This window comes from Cynara cardunculus, unplaced genomic scaffold, assembly GCF_001531365.2.
Source record: "Cynara cardunculus var. scolymus isolate 2C unplaced genomic scaffold, CcrdV1 Un_Scaffold_1276, whole genome shotgun sequence".
In the NCBI taxonomy this organism is placed as follows: Eukaryota; Viridiplantae; Streptophyta; class Magnoliopsida; order Asterales; family Asteraceae; genus Cynara; species Cynara cardunculus.
This window is the reverse complement of record NW_020200719.1, coordinates 88,929-109,122: the sequence shown is the minus strand read 5'-3', so window position 1 is coordinate 109,122 and position 20,194 is coordinate 88,929. Positions and strand designations below refer to the sequence as shown.

At 35.4% G+C, this 20,194-nt stretch overlaps 2 protein-coding genes across 4 annotated transcripts; one reads left to right on the top strand and one right to left on the bottom strand.

Moving 5' to 3' along the window:
• Positions 1 to 1,209: 1,209 nt before the first annotated feature.
• On the bottom strand, positions 1,210 to 9,037 carry LOC112502352 (TLD domain-containing protein 1). Of its 2 annotated transcripts, XM_025106242.1 has the most exons (8): positions 8,897 to 9,037; positions 8,715 to 8,817; positions 8,509 to 8,613; positions 8,248 to 8,333; positions 7,622 to 7,863; positions 6,709 to 6,886; positions 2,931 to 3,114; positions 1,210 to 1,771 (listed from the first exon to the last, which is right to left on the bottom strand). In XM_025106242.1, the coding sequence occupies exons 1-8, from the start codon at positions 8,947 to 8,949 to the stop codon at positions 1,466 to 1,468; spliced, it is 1,257 nt and encodes a 418-aa protein (XP_024962010.1). In that variant the 5' UTR covers positions 8,950 to 9,037; the 3' UTR covers positions 1,210 to 1,465. The 2 variants fall into 2 exon arrangements, with proteins under 2 accessions (XP_024962010.1, XP_024962011.1); XM_025106243.1 differs by lacking the exon at positions 2,931 to 3,114 and having other exon boundaries at positions 6,705 to 6,886.
• Positions 9,038 to 11,237: 2,200 nt separating this feature from the next.
• Positions 11,238 to 19,925, top strand: LOC112502345. Of its 2 annotated transcripts, none has more exons than XM_025106236.1 (4): positions 11,238 to 11,406; positions 11,978 to 12,162; positions 17,288 to 17,471; positions 19,470 to 19,925. In XM_025106236.1, exons 2-3 carry the CDS (start codon positions 12,001 to 12,003, stop codon positions 17,450 to 17,452), a joined length of 327 nt encoding a protein of 108 aa, XP_024962004.1. In that variant the 5' UTR covers positions 11,238 to 11,406; positions 11,978 to 12,000; the 3' UTR covers positions 17,453 to 17,471; positions 19,470 to 19,925. The 2 variants fall into 2 exon arrangements, with proteins under 2 accessions (XP_024962004.1, XP_024962005.1); XM_025106237.1 differs by having other exon boundaries at positions 11,257 to 11,411.
• The last annotated feature ends 269 nt before the right edge of the window (positions 19,926 to 20,194 follow it).

Sequence of the window (20,194 nt, the reverse complement as noted above, 5' to 3'; positions counted from 1 at the left end):
GGTTGTGGGCTATTGGCATTTGGTCATTGGTTTTTGGTTTATTTGAAGTTGGTAGAAGATGATGTTGTTTTGGGATTAAGGTTTTCTGTTTGAAGATTGAAAAAGTTTATGTAGTTTGATGGTTGGAAACATGTGGGCTTGAACAATCTACGTTGATGGATTGTTGCAAGGTTGTTAACCGATGGAATTTGGATCAAATCCGATGGTGAATATGAATTACGTAATCACCTCGTGATGTCGCTGGTAAACTGGTTCGACCTTAATCAGTCTTTAACTGGTTAGGTCTTCAAAACCAGTCTCAAATGCCCATCTCTAAATTGGGATTGGGTCCGACCTTAACTGGTCTCTAACCGGCCCCAAATGACCATCTCTACTCTGAACTACCTTTCGGCGGCGTCAGTCCATGTCTCTGCCTCCCCACACGACCTTTAACTGCCTTGTGCCTTTGCTGGTGCTTCGCCCTATGCCCTCACGCCCCACAGCCTTTGCGCAGTGAACTACCTCATACGTCTGTTGATCTATGGCTTCGCTGCCCTACACCGTCACTGCTCGTCGACCTTTTCTACATGAAAACATCGGTCTTATCAAATGGGAGGAGAATAGTTGGAAGAGTCGTACATTTGTATGACCATTTCTAATTTTCCTTTTTTACAAAAATAAATCAAGCACCTCTAATTATTACCAAAGTTATTAGATGTATGTGTATTATATGGAATTCAACTAATTCTATATAAACTATCCAAAGTAGTATTCGTACTTACCATTTTATTTTATGGCGGTTTTTCTATTTTAGCAACAAAAGTATTTATAAAGTAACACCTTAGCAAGTTGCTACGGTGTTACTTTATAAATGATGATGTAACAAGTAGGATTGGGTATGTAGTATTTTAACAAGTTGCATAAGTGACATCTTTACGTCATTATTTTGTAAATAACGCTTTAGCATCTCATGAAATTGCTACTTGATTATTTGAGTCGATTAAGTGCAAAATTTTGCACATTATATTTCAGAAATTTCAACAAGTAAGTTCGGTTCAAGCTAAATTCAAGTTTGAGTTTGAAATTTGATTCGAGCTTCAAACGAGTTTGAACTCAAGTTTAGAAAAATACAATCGAGTTCGAGTCGAGTTTAGCTTTTATCTACTCGCGAGTTTCCGAGTCGTGTTCAAGCTTAGAAAATGACTATCGAGTTTGAAACGAGAACACCAATACTCGAGCTCGACTTGTATCATTTACATCCCTGATTACAACTAGCACAACACACTCACCATACCATAAATACAATCTCACGATACAATCAACTTATTTGGACAACAGTATTAGAGCCTACACATCGGTCATCAAGTTCGCTATCCCCTTCTTTACAAGTAAAAAACTCGACAAAATTTTAAAACTCGACTTGTGACCCTTGCAAACCCCACACGATAAGATCAGGCGGGTTTTTCTTACCTTCTAAAACGAGAAATCAGTTGCTTGAATTTGCAAGTCCGACCAGATTAAGCATATTACGATCTTCTTTGAATCGTTCTAGCACGCTACCTTTCAATCCCTCTTGCTTTTCGTGTTGACCTCCCTTTGCTACAATTCCCCAACATTCTATCACTTCCGCGTATATTTGGCTGCTTTTTGATAGGCACGGACTGTTGAAGGTGGCACCTGTGAATGTGTGACCATGATCGAAGTTTGATGAAATGAACAAGTTGAAGTGGCTTGTACGCCCACCAAAACCAATGCCATTTGGGATGCTATCCGAGCTGAAGTTTACGCCACACTGCACGATAAAGAAACATCAATCAGAACTTAACGGATCGCTTGCAATAGTGTTTTTCTTCCAACTCTTGTAGAAAATAGCACATCCAGTTCTTAAAGGAAAGACAAATGTACAGCAAGAAAATGTAGATATATTTTTCCGTTGCATTAAAATTGCAATGCTAATCCACACGGAGCTAATGATAATCGTTTTAGCATTGTCGGATATCTAAAGTATCTTAAACGAAAACAAAATCGACCCATGTTAAAGATTAACATTAATTATATTATTAAAATATTCAATAATACTAAAAAGAAAAAAGAAAGCCCAAAAACTCCAAGAAATCATTTTTCTCCATTTTTGAGGAAGCTGTTAAGAGACTGAATCCAACTCAATACCATCAAGTTCTTGTAACAATGACAAGAGCATCCGCACTGGTGGAACCTCCAAGAACCTCACTTTCCATATTTTTTCTTGACACATCAACAAAATAAGAACCTCAATAAAACTTCAACATGGACACCAATCGTTTTATCTCGAAACTCAATAAAACTCCACATTATTGCCGCATCAACCCAACAAGAACATCCATTGTGGATGCTCTAACGCGGACACTAGTCAATTTATCTTGAACTTCTTTCTCTAAAAAGAAAATGTCAACTTTCATGATACATTCCAAAAAGAAGATTGCAATTTTCAATAGGCCTTCAATTTCCAACTTCGAGATTGGATTTATAAAGTGTGAAACACTCGTGAAGTTGAAAAGAAACTTTGTAAAAGATGGAGGATCCAGCAAGCCGGTTACCACAGTTAGCTACAGGTTAAAGATGTATCAGTTTAGAGACCTTTTGCAACATCATTTGCTATAATTTCCATTTAGTTGTCACATGGGAAGCATACCAGGGGTAGGTTCGAGTGAGAATGGAAGTTACAGTGAGAAGGGTAAGAATGGATCTCCACCCTTGGATCAATCCTAATTGGAGATCAACACTAATGAGATGCACCGGATAAAATTCCCGTGAGAAGCGCAATTCATGGGGTGGGGTTGAGATTAAAAGTGATCAAGGGTCCAGATCCCTTCTTACGCTTCTCCACTTAACTCCTATTCTCATACGATCCTTCGTCAGAATACTATTGTAGAGCATGTTATTAACAACTTCATCGAAGAAGATGAACTTACCCATTGTATATTTTTGTTAGCACCAGTAGGTCGATATATAGATGCTTTAGGGTATAGCTGAAAAAGGAACGACTTCATGTCCCCATAAAAGTCGGCATGTCTCTCCCAAGGCTGGGAAGCATAACCTCCATAAATGTAGCCTTCCTTGTCCTTGATAATCAACACAGTTGGCCCTTCAGCATTTCTGCAGGTCAGTTGAACAGAGAATTGTTACAGGAGAAAGACCAGTCCTGTATTCAAATTGAATATTGAAAAGCCTCTGGAATCTACCTAAAATTAGCATAAAATTACTGGGATTGAAACTCAATTAACCATGCATGTTCATAAGATATATCGTTTCCGATTAACATTCCTAACTCCTAAGCTTGCACTCGGTAAACTTTACTTTGATATGATTTAATCTAAAATGGTAAAGACCCGTGAATGACTTCCATTAGTACATTCTTTTATATCATCAATCAACATGATTTCATTGTTAAGAAGCATGAATCATGGTAACTCATCTTCTTTTCCTATGTGAACTCATTTGTTAGTCACGGGTCGAGTCATGGCAATTCTATCTGCCCTTGTGTTGGGTCACGTCCACATTGAAGGAGAAATTTTGCATAGTTTGATTGTATGGACCGGTGGACTCAGACCCAGACGACTAAGGAGACCAAAGGCATCCATACTCCATAGCATGACAAAGGAAAATGTGAACTCATCTGTATCTAAGGCAAAGAGATAACCATAGGCCACTTGGCCGTTAGTCTAATTCAATAGTAACAGAATAAAAACATTTGTCTCACTCATGTCACTCGACCAGCATACAAATGCTTAATGATGTCCACATGCCAGGGAATTCCTTCCTCTCAAGTCTCAAGGTCCTATATCATCACTCTCATTCACACCATATCATGTGCTATATATTGATCTATGAACACTAGATGTGAATCTTTTTTCTATCCCCAGTCTCTCTCCATAAATCCTTTAATCAAAAACATACTCTGCCATTTTATTCATCCCGGAGATATATATATATATATATACGAAGGATCGTGTGAGAATAGGAGTTAAGGTGAGAAGCTTAAGAAGGGATTTGGACCATTGATCACTCTTAATCTCACCCCACCCCATGAATTGCGCTTACCACGGGAATTGATTATGTGCATCTTGGTGCATCTCATTAGTGTTGTTCTTCAATTAGGATTGATCCAATGGTGGAGATCCCTTCTTACCCTTCTCCCTATAACTTTCATTCTCACCGGAATCCAACCCTATATATATATATATATATATATATATATATATATGTATGTATATATATATGTATGTATGTATATATATATGTAGGGAAGGGTTCAAACGAGAACCCCTGTGATTTACGAGAACGCAAGAACAACCCAATAACCTCATATTGTGATTAAAAATAAAATTAAAACTTTTTTAAAATTTAAATTTAAATTTAAAAAGATTCAAAAAAATTTAAAATTAAAAGGGTAATAATGGAAATGATATCATCAAATCTTTTAAACACGATCATTATCTTTTAAACACTCATTATTATCATTAGTCTTATCATTATCTAGTAAAACGGTTACGAAATAGGTTAGAATTATACTAGGTGTGATAATCATGTGATATGGGTGTGATAATCATGTGATAGGGGTGTGATAATCACCATTATACATCACTTGGGTTATCGTTTTGGTTAATATGTTAAAATTTTGGTGTAATCATATAATAGGGGTGTGATAATCATGTGATATGAGTGTGATAGGGATGTGATAATCACCATTATACATCACTTGGGTTAACGTTTTGGTTGATAAGTTAAAATTTTGGTGTCATCATGTGATTTGGGTGTGATAATCATGTGATAAGGGTGTGATAATCACTGTTATACATCACTTGGGTTATCGTTTTGGTTGATAAGTTCAAATTTTGGTGTAATCATATAATATGGGTGTGATAATCATATGATATGAGTGTGATACTTATGTGATAGAGGTGTGATATGAAGAAAAGATGTTAACGAGAAGAAGAAGATAACTACCAAGAGTAAAACGTGGAACGTGAAAAGATAATTATGGTTAATTAAAATAAAATAAAAATTATAAAAATTACTTAATTACATTATTGTCCTTATTAAATTATTTATATATAATAAAAGTTAATTTATTAATTAAAAAAGTTTGAGGTTATTGGGTTGTTCTCGCGTTCTCGTAAATCACAGGGGTTCTCGTTTGAACCTCCACCTATATATGTATGTATATATATATATCTATGTATGTATATATATATATCTATGTATGTATATATATATATATGTATGTATATATATATATATATATATATGTATGTATGTATCTTCTTACACTAGTCTCAATAGCAACCTACTGTAAGTCGATCCCTAAGGTTTAGCATATGACTCATAAGCCTGCTCTATTCATCTGACATATTGCCCCAAGATTAGAACACCTAATGACATAATGTGGCTATCTCCATAAAGGATCTTAAAACCTCTACATTATACTATCAGGACCTGAAGCACTGTTGACTTTCATCTTTCTCAACACTTCACACCCACTGCTTCAGTTCTACGTAACAAACCTCCATTTAATGTCACTGAAAGAATCACCAAGTTCCCCTAAACATTTCCTTCAGTATCTCACTGAAGAAATTGTCAAAATAACCCTCCGCCTTTCATTAACCTCATGATTTTTTACTAATAGCATCCTACCCTTGTCATTGATGCATTTGATATGATTTAGATCAGCTTGGCCATCAAACTAAGCAAGAAAATCGGAATACAAGAATCTTACATGGAAACTTATATATTGTACCATTTACCTTTCGCCAATTTGGATCATCTTTTAAGATCTAACCCTTACCAATAGATGGTTCCCCACTCATGGTTATCATAATCACTTCAAGAGAAAGGAACCACCTTCCTCCAGTAGAAAATGCCAAGCATGTTTAAGGATTATCATACCAAATATCCATACTAGGAGTAGGAACCCAAATGGGAGCTGCGGTACAAATAGAACCTATCAGTTTCATCAGGGCTTGTCCAATGACTTTTACCGTTGATGATCTACAACCGGGACTATCATCTACTTGATGTTCCAATAGCATGGTCATAACACGAACATGGAGATAAACTAAGATTTCATTGTTACACTATGAAAAGCAAAAGGGACACAAAGGATTAATATTTGTGCTAACAGATTTAGGAATGTATTTGATCCGCAAATGCCACATCACTCGTTTTCCACTATGACATTAAATTTCTTTTTAAAGTAAGGAAGGGTCCAGAACAGCCTAAATGTACTCAGGGTTGATGGAGTTAATTAAGCTCAAATGGCACCAAATAACTAATAAGTTCAACTATATTTACAGGAACTAGAGACAAGATCCGGAGCTTATTTTTAGAAGAACAAGAGCATTCATTATACAACTACTTGACTAATACATAACCTCGTTGAATTTATCCTATACATCTTGCCAAACTAAATTATTAGTTCTATATTCCATTCCTGTTCTAGTATGTGAGAGTGGTCATCAATCATAAAAAGTCGGTGGAATAAGAAATGCACCATGCCATATAGGAACTAAAAGGAAGGGATAGACAACCACAACCCATGTGGAACCCGGAATAAAATTCAACATCAAGAAGTGATATGCTGCATAGACATATATAACAAGTAGAAGAAACACAAGTGACATGGCATAAAAGTATTGACTAGGCCCATTTCCAGAATACGAAAAATGAATTGGTGGAAAGTAAGCTACCCACGACATATTGCCCAAGAACGTGTTGAAACTTTGTCCATGAAGTGCACTATGATACAAAAGTTTCCATTCTTCCAATTCTTGATGTGAAAGAGCTCCTCCAATGTGCCAAGCATACTCCTTTAATAGCAGCATATTAGAATCAATGTCATCCTGATGAATCAGATCAGGAACTTGAGAACCTATTCCACAGAAATATTGTGCAAGTTAATATCAGAGTTAACAACTTAGCTTTGCTCATTTGTCAAACAAAACATACATGGATATTAACCCTCAACAGGTACATGTTAAAGACACAAGTACCTAATCATGAGAAACTTACAAATATCGCATCTACTTCAGTTGCACATAAGAACAAGGCCAAAACAAGATGAAAAAAAATAAAAATGATGGCAGTAAGTTTCCTTAACAGCAGTTCCATTTCAAGGGTAAACTTCATTGATTCATCCATCATCTCACAGACATATGACTCAAGAAACACCTACTTTCCAGCAAGGACTGCTGCCTATGTATTTTTTTTTTAATACAATTATGGTGTATTTTACATCATTAATTGAATTTCAAAGTAACAACATATATATATATATATATATATATATATGCATATCTAGTTACCCACATACACGCCCATAAACAACATCCATGACATGTAAAACAGCAAATGATGAGCCAGATCAAACCATCTCTCCAAGAAAAACACACCACAAACGTGTTAACAGGTTTCTCGTATAAATTGATTTCTGCATCAAATTCTATGATGAGAAACAGATTAAACAACGATTGTGATATATTAGTAACGAGATCTATATCTATTTTGAATCTTAAAAGAATACTTGGTTCGAAATTAAAATCTCCAAATGTCTCTTTTTGGAACATAGGGAGTAAATATCAATACATAATTAAGAAAAAATAAATACCTTGAGAAGATGGCTTCAACAAGCTTATGAGAAACTTTCTGGCAGATGGAACAAAGCGACACCAGCTTCTGAAATCCTCAAAGGACATACTTCTTCCACAACTTCCTTCGTTATCCTTTGTAAAATTGGCAGCATCTAGGAATATTCCAATCGGCCTCTGCTCCGGAGCTGATGAAGGTTCATAATTTCTGGAAGATGATATATTATCAAGTATTTCACTTATAACAGCTTCCAAGTCGGACCTGCCAATCAACGCAGAAATGTAAGGAATATAAAGAACAAGAAACAACAATTACCTATATGCACCGAAGTTCATTATTGCATGTTCAACTTATAAATAACCCGTATCTGACTATGTGCACAGAAAAACTAAAATCAACTGTATAACGACTTGTCCACTGAAAATATTTTCAAACAATGAACGAAACAATTAAAAAAGTGAAAATAACAGGCCTATGATTGAGACGTAGATTCATTACAGAAGCAGCTTCAATGCCTAAACATGTCACAATTAATAATGGTGAAGTTTAGACTCGCAAACATAAAAGGAACTTTCCTCTCAATGAAGTTAATGCCTACGTACCTAAATATTCATAAAAGAATTATAAAAACCCGAATCCTTTTACCTCGTTAAATTGCCATCACCATCAACATCACATAGTTGATAAAGAAATTCATCGATCTCCTCTTTAGTCCCTTTTTCATAAGTTCCCTGAATTAAGACCAATGTGCAAGTACAAGTGAACTTGAGCAACTAAACATTAGGTGCGGAAATTCTCTATAAGTATTAACACCTAATAGTGAAATAAATATGAAGTAACAATATTGATCATGTATCATGACAAGATTCCAATCACAGAGGCAGTACTGCAGAAAAATTAACTTACTTTAGCAATTACAAGGTCTTCAAAGGTGAGTTTTTGATCTTTCCGATTCTGCGTAACTATATCATACAATCTGTCGCCAAGAGGACCACTAATTCCAATATACGCCTAATAGAACATTAATTCACAAATCATAATAGAAGATAGATTTTTCAGACAATTAACAACGAAATACAAATATGAAATTAGTGAACAGAACGAAACGAAACCTTGAATGCGGAGAGGGAGATGTATTTACCGCCGCTTTGAGACTGGGCGGCGAGAGAACCGAACAACGATTTTAGATCATCGAGTTCCTTCTCGGAAAAAGCTCTGTAAATTGAAGAAGGTTTTACTAGTGATTTGTTGTTACTCACGGGAATAAAGATGCATATATTGATAGGTAACTAACCTGGTGGCAGAAGTGAAACGAGGATCGCCGGCAGGCGACTGAGCGTTCCCCATCTCTCCGGCAGTCGCCGGTGATTGATCGATTACGGGAGGTGTTTATAAAAAGGACGTTGGCTCATCGGCTTACGAACCGGTGTTTTTAGGATAAATCCTTTTTCAGAGCCAATACAACAAAAAAGAAAAATTATATGTTTGGTCCCTGTACTATGCAGAAAAATATGAATTGGATCCCTAAATTAGACAATTACCGATTTAATCCCTGAGATATGTATTTTGTTTTGGAATGGGTCCCTCCTGCAGACGTTGTTACCTTTAGCTCCGTTAGGCCATTGACGTGTCCCTCACAAGAGGGGCAGTTTTGTTATTTAACTCTTGATTCGACTTTTTAATTGATTATTTTTTTGTTACTTTTCCTTTTCATTTACGTTTTCATACGAAAATCAAAATGAAAATTCAATCAAAAATCTAAAACCTTTACCACTTCCTTTCTCAACGCAAACCCTAATCATATAATTACCATCTACACGAACTCAAATTCTCAACCACAATTGTCCTATTTTTCCCCTCTCCTATACGTCGGCCTCCCTCATATACAACCACTATTGTCTTCTTTCTCACCATCGTTCCCAACCCACACGATTGTCTAACACCCCACCCCACCCTCACCCTCACCCTCACCCTTTTCCTCATGTGGTGTTGGAGGAGCATGAGTGACCAAGTTTTAAATTGCATCCCCAATTTAAGAGTTATAGCTTTTTCATGTGGATGTTCTGGTTCTCAACATTGGAGTTTTCGGTTTTTTGTTGATGTTCGTAAATCGTTCAACATCACTTAACATTGCTAAACTTCAAGAAGGTCAAACAAGAGCAACATGGAAAAGGAGGGAAGGATGAAAGCAAACTACAAGATAATAGTTGTAATTTTCGAACATGCAGATTCAAGATTTTGTTTGTTTTATTACATTCAGGGTTTTTGATTTATACGGGTTTTGTATCAAAATTCTTTTTTGAAATAAGTTTGTTTTGTGCTTTTTATGTTCATTATTGATATTCTTGAAGTATGTCGATGTTTTTATTGTGCATGGATGATATTGTTGTTTACGTGAATTAATTAGGGTTCTTGAAAAAGAAAAGGAAAATGAAAAAGAAAAAAGTGAGAGTTAAATGGAGCGTTAAAATGACAAAATTGCGCTGTATGGCCTAGTAACAACATTTGCAACAGGGATCCATTTCAAAATAAAATACATACCATAAGAACCAAATCTGTAAATTTTTTTGATTTAGGGACCAATTCATAAATTTTTACATACCATAGGGACCCAACAAGTAATTTACTCTATTATAAATAAATATTTTTAAAAAACTGTATTTTATGCACTTCTGGAGTCAATTATTTTTTAGTGTGAGAAAATTCTTTCATAAAAAGGCAATTTGTCGGCACATCGACATGGATAAGTTACAAGATTCGTCCCTCATTAATGTTATTTTCAATATGAACCATAAACTTCTGTTTTTTTCCCAACTTTTGGCCGTATTTTAAAATCAAATTATTTTGACAAAATGATCCGAATTACAGGTTGTTTATCTGAATTCTTACTGAACGTTTATCCGTAAGAGTCAACATTATGACCACCTCATTTACTGGATAAGTTTCTTCATCTTTATCATCGTCCTTAGCGATAAAAAAATCTCCATCTTAAATAATTAAGTTTGTAAATTGTTTTTATAAACCAGAAGGATACTCGCACAATGCAGTGAGACACATTTTTATTTTAATGTTTTGTTTTTTTGTCTCGGTTGATGTTATAATATAATTTTATATGATTTTGAGAAAAACTAATGTTTTTATTTTTAATTAAAATCTAAACCTGAATATATATTATAAAAATTGAAAGAAAATATTGATATTAGTACCAAACTAAATATTTAAAATTTATCATTTTCATTTTTTTTATTTTTAGTTTAATAACATAATTTTTTAAGATAATAATTAAGTATTATATTATAACTTAATGATTATTTTAATTATATTTTGGATTTTTTATATTTAAAATGATGTTTATCACATATTTGATTATGTTTATCTGTAGTTAGTTATACGAATTTATAATATTGAATTTCAAGTAATATGCATCAATAAACAATACTTTACGCATAAAAATGATTTTTAAGAGTTTTTGTCAAATGCTTTATAATATAGTAAGTATCGATAAATAAATTTCATCTTAAATAAATCTCTAAACATTTTTTTTAAATAGACAAACCATTAAAATTAGAAAATTTTGGTTTTATTATTCAATTTGCAATTATTTGACTAAATTACAAAAAAAATGGCATTCAAACATATATCTGGATCGTCTCCAAGCGACACTCTGACCACGTTGGTTGTTTGTTTGGCAGTTGGCAATATCACGCCAAAAGTTTGACAAGGATTTCATATCACCTGGCCTGCTATCTTCGATCCACAAGGACTTCACTTTACACTTTCAACGCAGATTCATCGTCATCAAAGGTAAGGTATTCCTTTTCCTCCTTTGCTGTGTATTGTAACCGCAATTTGTGCATACCTCCATGAATTGATGTTCAGCACACTTCCAATCACATAGTGTGTTGGTTTGATTTAGTTATTTACAGCGAACTCATCATATGATGTGGATATTATGTTATTTGTTTCTTAGGGCTTCTAATATAGCTGATTTGACTTTGCGAGTGTCTGTCGCACAGTGATGCTGTTCCCTTCTGGTAAATTAGAGGGTTGGATGGTCGAACTCCGTGACTCCATCCGCCTTCTGGTTTCATATACTATGTCGTAAATAGAATAGGAATTTGGGGAAAGAATCAACATTATCTTTTGGATTTCTGTTCGTGTAAGAGAGATAACACGTGTAACGGTGTAATCCACTTACTAGAAAGCAAAATAACTAGGGTTTTATCTGATAAGGGGGATATGGATGAATTACTTCTATAATTTTGATTTCTATGGGTTCTCAATTGCTAGAAATTTGTAGACTTAAGCATGAATTAGTAAGTTTGAGGTATTTGATTTTTTCTGAGTTAGGTATCATGAATCTTTCTTTTAACAGGGTGAATAGTTGGTGGTTTGCCAATGTCGAGGCCACTTCTATTAGTTTCGTTGCTATTGTTGATGGTGTTCACTTCTCAGTTTGAATGGAACCAACACATTGTAAATGAGGTCGAAGCAAGGCCGTTGGCTCTTTCACAGAAGCAGCAGTATATATTAGAGAGGGAAGAATCTGTCAAAGAGAAGGCAAGTCCTATTACTATTTGCTCTGTCCTCTTTCTGAATATTTACTCAGCTAAGCTGTATGTTATTTTACACGTTCTCTCTATACATAGAGAGAAAAACATCAGAGGGTTTAGGGTTCGGTTCAAGTGACATCTAAATGTGGGAGGTTCTGTATTCTTTATGTTCATAACCTATGAAAAAGCAGAACCTTTCATGACTTGCATTTAAATCTGGGAAGTATTTTCATTCTTTCATGGTTAAGAATATTTCTTCAACTTAGATTCCTAAACTACTGCAGATTTAGGTTTTCATCATTTAGTTGCTATGCGAAACAAATTGTAAAGGTTCCAGCTGATCATGGGTGTTAAACGCAATGTGCACTATAGTCTATAGTTCATTAATCTCAGTCTCCAAGATACATGTGTGACATGTATGTTCGTTTATGCATTTCGGAATTCCTTTTGTGGAATGCTAGATTAGCGACTACATAACCAATTTCTTAAAATTGTTTGTGTTTTGTATGTGCATATTCATTGTCAGTGGTTGCAGTCACACCATGATGAAGCCATAAGGAGTTCCATGTTGTATTTTATTATTAACTTGCAGTAGCTGAAACTATTAGTAGATTTAGGTGTGCCATGGCTAACAAGGATTAGCTAGCATCAGACATGGTCATGGAAGGTAGGAGTATTTTCAGTGATCTTTTTGTGTTTTGATTGTCCAGAAACTTACCGGGATGGTCTCTAAACCATGCTTGGTGGAGCAAAATGTGAATGGAGATTGGGACTAAACAATATTTGGGACAAAAAAGATCTGTGTAGTCAAGCCATAAAAAATGGATTAAATTCTGTCCCAAATGTGCACAAGTAATGACTAATGAGAAGTATAGCCTTATGGTATTTCATGTCACATCATGCCTCATTTTCTTGGTCGTATCCCATTCACTCGGCCCATCCCAAAATTTTGCTCCTTGTCTCAGCCATCACATATGACATCAATCCTCCTACTTGTGTTGCATAGTGTCCAGGGAGCACTTTCTGTGCTAAGGCTTCTGGGTTCTGTGTGTGGAGGAGGAAAGTATCAAAGCTTAAGAACTGCACTACTATGCTCCATCTCTCTCCTTCACTCCCTCCCTGTATTGCTTTGACTTGCCTGATTGGATTTATTATCTTCATTAGTTTCTACCTAATTTCATATTCATTAGATCAACCTTAACTAGGAGGCATTGCATTATGATCTTACGTACTCAGTTAGAACATCTGATCTTTATGATTGTTTAGATAGACACATAGTCCTTCATACCGATTGCTATGTCATGAGGCCATTTTTTTGTCCTTGTCAACTAAAGAAAGCTTAGGGATAGGAGGCTGAACATGGTATTGATTAGAACTTATAGATACCATAAACAATGAGGATGAGCTCATAATTCAAGGACAACAAAGACAGACATAAAGAAAAAAATATTAGAGGAAGAATGAATCATTATTCTATGTGTCCGCTATATAAGATTTAAACTTGACGAAGTGACTAGAAATTCATTTTCTCCACTCTCTTACCTAAGTTCATCCTTTTTATGATACACCGGGATATGATACTTACCGAATAAAACATATCAATATGTGAAATCTGAATGTGATTAACTTGACTAAAATTTGCATAAGATGTAGCACAGTAATGAGATATCGTATTTTGTTTAAGGTAGGAAATTCGCAGAATAAGATATATGTGAGTTGATATCAAGGTTTTCGCTTCCAAAAGTGAATCCTCATTTTCAAAGAAATTAGGATTGAACTAAAATTTAAACCTATACCAAGACTATTAATATCCATCAAATTGGTAATGCCTTAAAATTGATAAGCAACATAAATTGTCCCCACCCATTATAGATGGAGGATTTGAGGTTCCTATATGAATTTTCAGTAGATATGATTTTGAATCTGTTATTAGGTCTGTGATTATAGCATAAGTTACAAAGGTCACAGTAGCAACTCATAGGTAGTGTATGCATACATGTGCATGTATGGTCATATTCACTATCCGGTATTTGAGGTTAGGTTTTAAATGTTAAAGGATATAAGAACTCTGGGCTTTCCTTCGATATAGAGTTGGAATTAAGAGTTTTCTATAGAGTTAGGTATAAGAACTCTATAGCCCCACCCTAAATTCATAGTCATCAAAACTTCATCTGGTGTGCATATCTTGGCTTCCTGCTGAATCTGCTGTGTGTCCTGTTCAAACAACTCTTGAATAATTATTTTGTTTTGGGTCAAATTTGACTAAAATGTTCATTATAACTACATCACTTGTTATGTAGAGAGGGTTAGTTAATTCTTTAAAAGTTACAAACAACCAAGGAACACTCGTGAACATTGAGATATTCATTGAAAGAAACAGGGGATGCAAAGTTGGCAACTGTGTTGATCTCCTCAGTGGGAAGATTCATGGTGTCCTTAGAACAGGAGGTGGTTTAAGGCTAAACAAGTTCAAAAGGGGAATGGACACCCTAGGGGATCAGGAAAGTGGGAGTTATGACTCTGCCAGCTAGAGAGTACCAGTTTTGAAGTGGAGATCCAACAAAAGTCACAACCTCTATCCTGTCTTCTTTGTCGGAGCTCAACATTGCCACCTCAATGTTTCCTAGATTCAATTGGTCTAGCATAGAGTTGGGTCATCATCCTCCAAATAAGCTGTGTAGTCCGTCTACTCACCATGGCTTTTGTAGATGGAAAAAAGGTGTTTCCTTGGTCCCATGTATGCTTTCTGGGTTTATCAGGTTTTCATTTTTCTTTTATTTTTTTATTTTGTCATACCACATGCCCACGCTGCAGTCCTTATTCATAAAGGGTTTTCCCTGCTGTAGCAATTACAATTAAAAACCCTAAATGTTCACATGGCATCACAAGCTTAAATTTAGAACTCTTGCCAAATGTTAACAGCTGCTGTAATTGCCAGCTATTTAAAGGGCTGCATCATCAAAACCCTAGCTCCTGTTGAACCAGTAACGCCAACCCCCACTTGAAGCTGAGATGCCATTGACCATGCAATCCTTGTTGTGACCCTTATCATGTCAATTTGAGATTCTCCTATCCTTATCAATTGTGACTCCCTGTACTCACTTGATACGAGTCTAGGAGATTTTACTAGTTGGAGACAGACACCAAAAGCATATCTAGGTGAAAAAAGCAAAAAAATGCTCATTGTCAACTGCACATCCGTTGCTAACGAGGTTTTCTTTTCTACCAAAAATTTCTTCTGACTGATCTTTGTACCCTTTTTTTATCTTTTCGTTTCTGTATGCAATCATGATACAAATGAGTTTGCGTCCAGCTACCCACTCAAGTACCCTTTTCCTTGCTATCCTAGCAGTTAGCACAAAAAAAACTCATACCTATACCAGATATCCCATATAAATTTGCCTATGCCAAGCTTTTCATCTTTGTTTGATCTCCATATGGTTTGAACAACCCCCTTGAGCATCGTTCAAACGATTTTCACTGGTTCTCCAGTTGTTCGGTGTCCTTAACTATATTCCATTTCTTACACACTGACATAGCAAGGGAATCCTTCTTATCGTATATGTGGACGAATTGGTCTGAGGGTGTTACTGACTTGAATAGTTTCGTTGTAAACAGGTCCTGATCTTGTTTAGATCCGATACCTTCTAGGTGTAAATCAAGAGACCTGCCCATACCATCAGGATGTGAAAACAACTAAATGATCGATGATACGGGAAAATAAGTTGGAAGCATTAGCTATCCTATTGTTACAGACCCCAACTTACTTGGTGAATGTAATCAGCCAGTTGTTTACTAAACTTCTTACATTGGCCATTCAGATGTTGCTATGCATATCTTACATGGCTTATGGGAGTGCCTCAGAGAGAGGTATCTTAGATTCAAACCAGGGACATTGTTTAGTATGAATATTAAGGATCATGAAGGATTGCCAGATTTTAAGATGCAGACTGCATAGATTGTATTATTACTCGGAGGTTTACTTTGAGTACTTCACACTAGCTTCATAGATAAGAAAAAAAACAAATAACCTATTGCCTTGCATTCAAATAGAACTTGAATATCGTGCCATGGTATGTTGCTTATGACATGACTTAGACTAAACATCAATTGGTGCATGAGTTAGGCACTCGTAATAAATTAGCAAGATTGTACCATGATAAGTAATGTGTGATCCATATAATAGGACCAGGTGTTTCGTAATAGGGCCACCCACCTGGAGTTTGATTGCTACCTTGTATGCTATCATATTGTGGATACCACAAGAAATCCTCCTACCATCCAACCTATCCACATATAAACTGAATATTAGCCTGGTACGTATCTTGATGAAACATTATGAAGGTGCAAGTTGGGCATAACAGATATCTTTGCTTCATCTTAAGGAGCGTTAGCTCTGCTTTAGTGCTTCTCTGCTGAAGATATGGATAAACACCTTGGAGATGTTGATACAGAAGAAGAAGAAAGTAGTCAGAAAAGATATCATTCGTCTTGTGAGGCTCGGTGTTATAATAATGTGGAGAACTGATAGATGTCTTAAATCAGAGGATAACGTCTATGTGAATGAAAAGGTGATGAGGCTGGCTATGGTTTCAGCTTTTGGGTGGCCTCCAAATGAACATATTTTTACAAGAAAGCTGTAGCATGAATGTGATTACTCAATTAGACATATTGTACAGAGGTCGGATAGCATTAGAAATTCTTCTCCAGCCTTGAGATGGTGTGGTCATCTTGATCATTCATCTTTGGGTACACCTATTATTAGATGAGACTTGTACAAAGAGGATTTTTAAGAAAGGTAGAGATAGACGTAGATTGACATGATGGGAAGTAGTAAAGAGAGACTTGAAAGATTGTATTATACCAAAGGATTTAACCTTTAATAGGAGTGTGTGGAAGGATGCTATCCATGTCTTGGAACCATACAAGGCATTCACCTCTTTACGTTTTATAATGGTTTCATTTTTGGATTATCCCAATTAATTCAAGATAAAAAGCTGCTTGTCGTCTTTAAAATCATTTCCTAGTTATAGTAGTATGTTTTGATTAATTATCTAGAAAAGCAACCAGATGTCTGCTGGCTGTATGTATTTTATATATCTGAACTGCTTATCTGTTTCTTGTCATTGCAGATAATCCTATCTCAAGAGAAGCATATTCAGAAACTTAAAACACTAGTGCAGAATCTTCAAGAACAGTTGCTGGCATGCAGGGGCAAAGATGAGTATGTAAATGACACTACAGGATCTTTGACCGAGCCTCTAAATGGACTAAATCATCAGCAAATCATGGAGTAATCAAGATTGCTTTCTTTGTGTAAGTAATATTTACTCTTGATTATAGCTTCAGTCAGATGCCATGTCTAAATTGACTTATACACCCCAACTTTCCCCGCATATATTACTGGAGATGCCAAGATGGGAGTGTTTGATATATGAATTTTTATTTTTATTTAACCCCATATTTATAAAACTGGAGCATCTCTATATTAGCAATCATGCGAGTTTTACATGTTGACAAAATGATCATCAACAACACACAGACATATTCTCTGGACAATCTGTGTTTCATGTTCTTTAGCCTTTCGGAATTTAGTGGTTCTGATGCCTATTGGAGAGTGGATATCCTTGTTGAGTTGATTGACAAAGGGGTAAGGTATGGCCTATGGCTATTGATATGTAGTGAAAAATCTAAGAGCAAATCGGCATCAAGAGTGTGAGCCCTTAGAAAAGACATAACATTTACAACAAAGTCAAAGTTAACGTGTATTATTTTCTTTTGACATTATTTTTGGTTTGGAGATATCCAACGTGTACCTTGACACCGTTGGTGTAACTGAACACAGAAGTTAGGGTTCCCTAGTGTTTACAAATAGAATTTATTCTTATGAGTTACCTTGCATCGGAATTACCCAAGGAGTTTCATCTGTTACCCAAGCTTGACCATGTGGTGGGTACTTTTTGCCTTCGTTCTTTAAATAGACGAACGTGAAAAACTTTTCCTGTGGGACCTTAAGTTATTCTCTCTCTATATGTCAGGTTGAAATTTTCACTTTGATAAAGTAAATGAAGTCTGTAAATTTTTCTTTATAATGAGCTACTATGGTCTTGACCCGTGAAAGAACCAAAATTTTGTGCATAAGAACCTGTGTTTTTCAGTATTAGGAATCAAGAGACAGACCCACGTTGGATATCAGTAAATTTTATTACGGAAGGTAATCGTTTTTAAGATTCCCAGTGATTCTTTACTTCCCACTGTTACTGGTTGTGTAGTTTAACATGGATTATCAATTGTACTTCAATTTACTGTTATACATTCAACAGTTATGATGGTTACTGTTCTACCATCTTTCGTGAATTCCATAGTTCACCCTTTTCACTTTGCAATTGGTGAAAATCTCTAAGCGGTTACTGAAAGAGGGATGTTTCTCCAAATATCTTTCACTTGTGTTGTTTCAACACCCTCTATGAGGAGTAGAATACAAATGTGCCTCATTAACAGAACTTCTTGTTATGATATATATATATATATATACACACACACACACACACACATAATAGGGTCATGTTCAAGGCAAAACCGCAAAAAAATGAAAAACTGAGGAACATCTGGTAACCATTCATCTAGACAGTATGCATATAGTTACCTGGGTGTTCCTTAATTTTTCATTTTTTTGGGGGTTTTCCCCTAAACCTTTCTCTCCCTCTCTCCCTCTCTCTCTCTCTCTCTCTCTATATATATATATATATATATATATATATATAGAGAGAGAGAGAGAGAGAGAGACTTGGGATCATGTGAGACCAACCTGTTTTCGTGAGACCCGTGAGATCACCTTTTTACACTTGAAACTTCATGGTAAAACACTATAAAGGTAACCTTCACGGTGTTTTATTGTGAAGGTTTGGATTTTTTTTACCTCACAATATTTTGCTGTAAAGTTTCAAGTGTAAAAATGTGGTCTCACGAAAACAGGTTGGTCTCACGTGAACCCAACTCTATATATATTAATATATGTTTGAAAGGCATTATTCTGATATTTCTGTGCCTAATAAGAAGACCAACACCCTACCAGCCCTCCCTGCCACACCCCTTCCTCTTTAGGTTTTACTTTTATAAACCCAATTGGAGTATCTTGAATAACCAGTCTCAGTTTCAAACCTGGGAACTTTTGTTACGTTACATGGTTTATTCTTGGTGCATTCTGAAGTTTTTAAGCTGCAATTATTCCTCATATTCTGCTTTTTCATCGCATTTTCCCAAGTGATTACATCTTTGCACTAATATAAACTCATGACTTTTGTGCCTAAACAGGTATCAATGGAGGAATTTTAGCTTTTTTACGCGGTTTGATAAACATATAAAGCATAACACAATATCCCTGTTATCTTGTTTGAGGACCTCTAAAAACAGGTTAGTCATCAAAATCTTAATTAGTGAGCCTTAATTACATCAACCATAGAATGGGCCTGCACCTTCATAAATTATGATCTTAAGGCTGCACTTATATTAATAGTTGGCAGTCTGTGTGTGTATTGAAGAGCTTTGAAATTACATGTGCACATTCAACACTCTATGCTATATACCGTTTAAAATTTCCCCCCAAAAAAGTTGCAAATTTTGCAAGTTACATGTATTCGAGATGTTTTTCTTAAAGTCGGTTTAATTAAGGCGGGTAACACGTTACCATCGCTATTTATTTGTGTATCGTGACAACTAACACATTGTCATTGTATCTATATTGCACACTAATTAAGGATCATTTAATGAGCACCTCTAACTTCTTGTTCCTGTGTACTTGAAAATTTAAGACCACACTTTCACTTTAAGCAAAATCAACCAACAAGTCTTTGACATTACATGTAATAATTTGTGCTTATATGCACCAATCTCTCACAAATTTAAAAGTGAGATAAGATTGGTTCTTTGAAGGGTCAAAATCAAATGTTAACATCATTTTTATGGAAAATTAGTGATGCACACCCAACTTTTAAATGTGTTGATTTGTCACAGTAGGAACATGTTATTATTATACTTAT

Bases quoted from the DNA above. Each gene is read 5' to 3' on its own strand.
- LOC112502352 (XM_025106242.1), bottom strand. From the start codon at position 8,949: ATGGGGAACGCTCAGTCGCCTGCCGGCGATCCTCGTTTCACTTCTGCC. The intron at 8,614-8,714 runs GTTTCGTTTCGT...ATGTTCTATTAG, and splicing joins TCTCCCTCTCCGCATTCAAG to GCGTATATTGGAATTAGTGG. The intron at 8,334-8,508 runs GTAAGTTAATTT...GTCTTAATTCAG, and splicing joins AAGACCTTGTAATTGCTAAA to GGAACTTATGAAAAAGGGAC.
- LOC112502345 (XM_025106236.1), top strand. From the start codon at position 12,001: ATGTCGAGGCCACTTCTATTAGTTTCGTTGCTATTGTTGATGGTGTTC. The intron at 12,163-17,287 runs GCAAGTCCTATT...TTGTCATTGCAG, and splicing joins AAGAATCTGTCAAAGAGAAG to ATAATCCTATCTCAAGAGAA.